The sequence below is a fragment of the Galeopterus variegatus genome, unplaced genomic scaffold, assembly GCF_000696425.1.
Source record: "Galeopterus variegatus unplaced genomic scaffold, G_variegatus-3.0.2 Scaffold3046, whole genome shotgun sequence".
Taxonomy (NCBI): domain Eukaryota; kingdom Metazoa; phylum Chordata; class Mammalia; order Dermoptera; family Cynocephalidae; genus Galeopterus; species Galeopterus variegatus.
The window spans coordinates 108232-115882 of record NW_007729157.1 but is presented as its reverse complement, the minus strand read 5'-3'; the positions used below and the strand labels follow the sequence as shown (position 1 = coordinate 115882).

Here is a 7651-nt window from a genome sequence, read left to right as displayed (position 1 = left end):
CCGCGCCCGCGCCGCCCGCGCCCGCCGCGCCCGCTCCCGGGACCCTGGCCAAGGAGGCCGCCGCCTCCAACACCAACACGCTCAACAGGAAAACCACGCCCGTGTAGGGGCGCGGCGGGGGAGCCGAGGGGGCGTGTCCGGGGCGCGTGCGCGGGCGCGCGTGCAACGAGGCTGGCTGCCGGGGGTCGGTGGCGCCCCCGCTCTTCCCCGTGAGCGCGCTGGAGACTGCTTGGCCTTCCCCCCGCACCCCCACGCCCCAGCCCTGGGGCGTGGGGGGGCGCTTCCCCTCACCCTACGAAGCAGGGACCCCGATGGAGGGGGAAGAAGGGAGGAGGCCATCGTGAGGGAAGGTTGTGTTTTATTTTTTTGTGGGATTTAGGGGGAGGGGGGAGGGCCGTGGTGTTTTTTGCAGTTTTGAGATTTTTATTTTTAATGTTTTGCTGTGTGCATGTGGGGCGGGGCGGGGGGAAGGGAGGGAGGGACTCCCAGCCCAGCCCAGCCCAACTCCTGGAGAGGGGACCAAAACACATGAATATATAGTTATATCTACAAACTATATGTATGCACTATATAAAGAGGCAGAAAGATAAAGAGATGCAGAAAGGCAGAGACCAGGGATGGACGTAGGCATTCATTCACTTTTTCATTCATTTTTCCACAAAGGTTTTTTTTTTAAAGATGACCGGTAAGGGGATCTTAACCCTCCACTTGGTGTTGTCAGCACTGCGCTCTCCAAAATGAGCGAACCGGTCATCCCTATATAGGGGTCCAAACCCATGGCCTTGGTGTTATCAGCACCACACTCTCCTGAGTGAGCCACGGGCCGGCCCTCCACAAGGGTTTTTTAAGCACCTGCTGTGTGCCAGTGGTGGTACATAAGAAGGCACTGGGGAAGGGGACATAAACTCAGACACAAAAAGGGACTCATTCATTCATTACCAGCAATTTATTCCTGTGCTTAAGTGCTAGATATTGTGCTGAATGCTGAGGATACAGAAGGGAAGAAAACAGGGTCCCTGACATTGTCACAGAGTTCACATCTTGTGCATGAGACAGATTAATTAAAGAATCAAGAACATACACAATACATTACAATTAGGTGGTAGGAGAAATCTGAGATGCTGAGAAATGCTCCATGGTAGGGGGGTGCTTAACCCAGCATAAGAGCAAAAGCTATTTCAGCTGACACTATAAGGATCACAAAGAGTCAGTCAGGTGAAGCTGGGACGAAGTGTCCCAGACAGAAAACAGCATATGCAAAGGCCCTGGGGCAGGAAGGCGCCTCCAGAGTGCACTGAAGTGTAGTGAGCTAGGTGCTGATGGAACAGGATGAGGCTGGAGGGTACAGAGGGACAAATTGTGAAGAGACTTACATGTTAGATCAGCTTGTATTCTAAGGGGGGACAGTGGCCATGGAATGGCTTCAAACGGAGTGTAACATGAATGGTGCAAGAAGGGAAGACAGGAACTTGAAGACAAGAGTAAGAGGCAGACACGCTGAAATATAGCATCAAACACAGCCACTGGCCCTTGAAACTCACATTCTCTTGTGATGAAGCACATAATTACACAAATACTGAAGCACAGACAGGAGAAGCACTGGGACTTAGAGATTCATGTTGCACTCATTCATTAATTCAGCCATTCATCAAGTGACATTCATTGGCATTTTTGAGCATCTGCTAATGTACTAGGCGGTGTGTTAGGATGCAGATCCCAGAGGTAAAAGAGGCCCTACCCAACCTTATTTTCAAGGAGCACATAGTCAAAAACTGCAATCCAGGCAGAGCAATCGGTGGGTGCTGTAACAGGGACCACAATGGGCACCGTGGAACACAGAGGACAGAGTGACCAGGAGTGGGCAGTATGCAGCGGAAACTTCCTGTAGAACATGATGGCAGTCCAGGTTTTAAAAGGATGAGTAAGTGTCTGCCAAGTGATGAAGGAGATGCTCCAGGCAAAAGAACAACTTGGGCAAAAACCTGGGGAAGTGGAACAGCTTGAGGTACTGGGGACAGTGCTTAGCTCTGGATGCTGAAGACAAGGTGAGAGTGGGAGGTGCGGCTGGAGAAGTAGCTACAAGCCAGAGTCTAAAGGTGCCTGAGTTTCAGGCTGAGGAGTTTGGGCTTTGTTCCAAGGGCAGTGAGAGAGGATGGCAGTTGAGTTGGGTAAGGGCTGTGGGGGTGGAGAGGAGGGAATGGATTTGAAGGTCATTGAGAAGGCAGAAGGGATAGTTTCCCTTCATTTGCTCAGCAAATTGCTGAGGTCTCCCGTGTGATGCTGGGTCATGCTAGGAGTGTAGGGATGATTTTGATCCTCAAGGGGCTCCCAGTCTGGTGCAGACAGACACAGAGTGCAGTGGAGGAAGTGGATCGCAATAACGCCATGCTGCCAGGGGCTTCGAAAGCCTTTATCTTGAGATCGTGGGGCATCAGAAGGGTGGAACTGAGGATGGGATCAGATCTAGGTATTAGGAATTTCCCTCTAGGGGCTGTGTAGAAAGCTTAGAAAGGGGAGTTTTTTGCTTAGAGGTCAGGGGACCTGGGAGGAATTCTGTGTGGGCAGTTTCAGGGAGAGATGCTGGAAAATGTAGGGAAAGGAATACAAGTTATTGAGACAGAAAAGAGCTTAGTGTGGGGAGAATGATAAATGGAGAAAAGAGAGACAGGGAGAGGTGGAGTTTAAAAAGACAAATGTGGTGATGGGGGTTTCTTCAGTGGAGAAGGGGAACAGAACTGGAGAGGGCATAGTGGATTCTACAGTTGGAAGACCAAACAGCAAGAAAGAGATGGAGGGTGAGGAGGAGGAAGAGGGGAGGTGGGGGCAGGGCAGAAGAGACCAAAGCTAGGTGAGTCGCAGAGACATAGAGAAAAAGTCAAAGACACAGGAAGGTGATCCAGAGAGGAGAGAAAAAGGGGCAGGAGAGAGACTGACAAAAAGATGCACAAATCAAAGGAGAGAAGTCTCAGAGATACCCAAACAAAAACCCCCTCAGAGACAGAGAAGTAACCACAGAGAAAGATTCAGAGACGTGCACAAAAAGAAATGTGGATACTTAGAAGAAAGTATAGCATAGAGGAATGATCCATTTTTGTTGGGGTTTTCTGTTTGTTTTTCAGTATTCAAGAAATATTTTTAAGTGCTGACCTGTTCTAAACACGGTGTAGACTCAAGGAATGTGCTGATGAACAAACGGATAAGATCCCACTCTCTTGGAACGCACAGGAGGGACAAACAAGACTATTTCAGTGCCCAAAAAGTGCTTTAAAAATGAAGAAGAATGTGGTCATAGAATGACAGAGAAGGGGAACTTTAGATAAGGTACTTGGAGAAAACCTCACTGCAGAGGTAACATTTGAACTGAGACATGGATTGTGAAAAGGAAAGGGAGCTGAGAACATCTGGGGGACAAGCATTTTGGCCCTCAAAGGCAGCACAAAAGCCCTGAGGAGTAACAGGTTTTTGAGAAGGCTCGTGGGGTGGGCAGCGTAAACTAGGTGGGGCAAACTGGGGATGAAGTCAGACACGCAGAGTGGGTGCCAATCATGTAGGGCCTTGTAGCCCTGGGAAGAAATTTGAATTTTATTTAGATCTGATGGGAGGCCGTTGGAGTGCTTTGAGCACAGGCATGCCATGCTTATATTTTTATTTAAGCAAATTGATAACGATCACATTGTTGTGCTAAGAACAGATGTCAGGAGTCAAAAGTGGAAGCAAGGAATTAGGGGGCTGTTGTCCTCATCCAGTTGAGGCTGACGGTGGCCCGGACCAAGGCAGAGTCAGTGGTGATGGAGGAAAATGGAAAATTGGGCATGTAATTTTGGAGGCAGAGCCTACAGTCGTGGCATATTGGATGTCATGGGGGGGAGGGGGAGATGAGAAACCAAGATAAGGGGAAGAGAGGAATTCTCTGAATTAGGCTTGTACATCTTGGGTGGGTGCTGCTGTGTATTGCCAGGGAAGGGGAAACTGAGGTAAGGAAACAGGATTTGGATAAGAGGAGTCAAGCGTTCTCTTTTGGATATGTCAAGTTGGAGAAATCCAAGTTGGTGTATCAAGTAGCCAGTTGGATACATGAGACTGGAGGTTGGGAGAGAGGTCATGGCTGGAAAGATATTCTTTTAAAACATCAGCATATAGGAAGTATTTAAAGCCATAGGACTGGATGAGGTGACCTAGGAGGTGAATGTGAACAGAGACGTGATCCTGGCCAGAGCCTTGGGGTCATCTACTTTGGGGGGGGGGATAAGGATATAGCAAAGGGAGCAGAGAGGAGTGACTGTGAGGTAGGCAGAAAGCAGGGGAGTCATGGAGGGTAAAAGCACAGAAGAGAAGGAGATGGCCAGCTGTGCTGAAGGCTGCTGAGAATTGGAGAAAGATCCAGAGAGCAGAGCAACCATTAAGCTTGATACAATGGACGTGATTGACGGTATTAAGAGATCATTTCAGTGCATTGGTGGGGATGGAAGCCCTGCTGGAGTGGAAAGGAGAGAGAACATGTGGGGGTTGGGGTAGACTAAGGGAAAGGGAATCCAGGCAAAAAAAAATTTTTTTTTTCCATCAGCAAATGACCCAGAAAGGAAGGGGAGACATGCAGACAGGAAAATGGAAGACAGAAAAATACACCATGAAATTAGAGAGCTGTTATAGCAGGCAGGATTGAGAAAGATGGGGGCACCCAGGGCCAGGAGGGGAAGATGAATTCAGAGGGCAGGGAGGAGGTGAGGCTGTAAGATGTGGCTCTGGTGGATCTCCTTGCCTGGCCTGCACTGCCCAGCTATCTTGCTGTTGCCAGCACCGGGCGTTTTCTGGTATTCCCCCTCTGGATCTTCTCAAGACCTGGGAAGATCCAGTGAGGTGAAGGGAAGGAGCAGGTTTCCTTCATTTTCAGACATGAAAATTCATTCAGTCCTCAGAAATATTTCATGAGGACTTCCAAGTGCTGGGCCTTGCAATCTCAGAGTTGCATCTGCCTCTGTCTCTGCCCTTGCTGGAGAAACAGGTGGCACAATTAGAATATAGAGGGAGGTGTGCTCTGATGGGCATGCAGACATCGAATAAATGCAGCAGGCACCTTCCTTAGCTTGGGAGAGAATGTCTGTGTGTCATCATCTCACTTCACCAGGTCATTCATTGACTCATTCACTCATTCATTCATTCAAGTCACCTCATGCACTTTTTTTCCCTTCTTTTTTGGTGGCCGGTCGGTACGGAGATCTGAACCCATGATCTTGGCGGTTATCAGCACCAAGCTCTAACCACGTGCACTAACCGGCCAGTCCTAATGCACATTTTAAAAAGCCACCTGTGTACCTGGCCTTGTACTGGCTAGTGCTCAGGATGCAAGATAAATCCCTCCTGTACCTGGCCCCTGCCCCCGTCTTGTGTGAGAGCCGGACATAGACAATCACATCCTAGGGCAATGTGGGCCCAGCAGAAGAGGCCAGAGCAGGGATAGACAGACAAGGCCAGGGTGATCCAGATCCCTGGTCAGGTCGGGTACCAGGCCTGCCTGGAGCAGCCAACCTTGGGTGAAGAAGGAGTTGGTGAAAGGTGGGTCCCACCTGGGCCATCCACAGAAGGGCTGAGCAAGGGGGTGAGGGGTTGAAGATGAGGCCCTGCTGCCATGCCACACGGCTGTCACTCGTCACTGCCCCTGGGGGAGCTGAAACTGCATGGAAGGTCCCCCAGGGGTGCCCTGTCTAATAAACTCGATGAAGAGGACTGCTACTTTCGTTCCAGTGCCTGGACACCTGGCCCCTCCATGAGGCCTGCCCTTTCTACCTCCTGGGGAGCTGAAAACCCCAACCTAGTATTGGCCCTTCCATCCGTAAAGACTCAGTGATACGGCCCCAGTATCGTCCTCTCCCAGGCCCAAGAGTTTGGTCCCCCAAACCCCTCTTCCAGCATTCCAGACCTCCAGTCCTCTCCTCTCTCCAACCCAGAAACTTAAGTCTCTGGGCACCTCCTCCCTCAGACCCAGGAGTCCAGGTCCCCAGATCCTCCTCCTTCAGACTCAAGAGTCCAGGCCCCCAGGTCCTCCTACCTCAGACCCAGGCCCCTCCTCTTTCAGGACCTTTGAGTCCAGGCTGTCTGCTAATTTCTGCCTCAGACGCAGACGCTTGAGTCCCCGGCCCCCTCCTCCCTCGGACACCAAAACCTCAGCCCCCTCCTTCTTCAAGACCCGGGAGACCCGACTCCTAGATCCCTGTTCACTCAGATCCAAGATTCTGGGTCCCCAGGCCCCCTTCCCCTAATATGCATCAGCTCAGGTCCCGAAGCTTCTCCTCCTGCAGCGCCCCAAGACTCCAGGCCCCGACTCTTGCCTCCCTCCGACCCAGGGGTTCTGCCTCCCAGCCCCGCCTCCCTCGGTAACCCAGCAAGTCAGTTCCCAGCCCGGCCTACTCCGGACCAGAAGTCCTGCTTCGTTGCCCTGCCCCCTCTCCCGCCCCTGCGGAAGTTCTGGAGCGCGGACTCAGCCTCCACTCGAGCTCCTTCAGGAAATGAAAGTCCCTTCAGGCTCCAGCCCCTTCAAGACCCGGCGCCCAGCCCCTCCTCCCGGGGCAGCTTCCCTCCTCCCCCCTCGTCCCCTTAAAATACCCGGGGTCCCTATGGCAACAGGCGCTGGGCGACAGGTGCAGGTATTATTTACGGGTCGAGCCCGAAATAGCCCCGGAGGGTGCGGGGGTGGGCGGAGGGGGCCGAGGCTGGGAGAGCGCGGAGCGGCGGGGCCGCGGGCGGAGCAGGCGTGGGCTGCAGAGCCGGACGGGCGGGACGCTGAGCTGAGCTGGGGCCGGCGCGGCGCCGAGGCAGGAGACTAGAGGGGCCCCGACCCGGGGGACGGGGTGGGCGGCCTGCGGGGGGAGCCGAGCCTGGAGCTGAGCCTGGAGCCGTCCCGGCTGGGCAGGCCCTGGGAGCCCGGGGAAGGGGGAGCGGACTGATCCCAAAGAGACTCGGAGCCCCTGCCGGGCTCCAGCTGTCCTTAGGACCCCGAGGGTACTTTGTCCCCATCTCTGAGCTTCCGTGCGGACCACAGCCCCTTGGTCTGAGCCCCGGTGGAGACCCCGGTCTCCCTCCGGAGCCCCCGTGTCTGGACTCCGCTGTCTCCCAGCCGCCGATCCTCTTTCTCAGCCTCAGTAGAGACCTTCTCTGGTCTTTTCTCTGAGTGGCTGGGGAGACCCCCATCTTTTCCCCCCTGAATTCCTGCGGGTATCCAGTCCTTCTCTGAACCCCAGCCAGGACTGTTCACCTTCTATGAATGCTGGGGAACCCCACTGCCTCTCTTGAGACTCACACTGAATTCCAACCTCGTCTTCTGAGCTCCCCTGGGGACACGGTTTTTCCTTTTCTGAACCCCAGAGGATACACTCTTCTCAAACTCTGAGCCCTGAGGAACCCCGGCCACATCTCCTCTTGAGCACACAGAGGGTCTCCGCTCCCCTTCCTGGGTACCCCAAACTCTGAGCCCTCGCGGGTGCTCAGATCCCTTTGCTCCGGGAACTCAGTGTTCCCTTTGTGGTTCTTCCCAGTGGGGACCCCAGAGCAGCCCCTCCGAGCTTGATCGGGGACGTGGTTTTCCTTCCTCTGGCGCCCTCAGGCGCCCCGCGTGGGTATCCAGGTCCGGTCTCCGAGCCGCAGCTTCTCCTCTGGG

At 53.5% G+C, this 7651-nt stretch overlaps 1 protein-coding gene across 1 annotated transcript in view; it reads left to right on the top strand.

Moving 5' to 3' along the window:
* The window catches only part of CACNG8 (calcium channel, voltage-dependent, gamma subunit 8), a 23960-nt gene extending 16399 nt beyond the window's left edge, over positions 1-7561 (top strand). The window contains exon 7 of the mRNA XM_008583812.1: positions 7530-7561. Coding sequence (XP_008582034.1) covers positions 7530-7561 — 32 coding nt within the window. The remainder of the gene's footprint in view (positions 1-7529) is intronic.
* Positions 7562-7651: the final 90 nt, after the last annotated feature.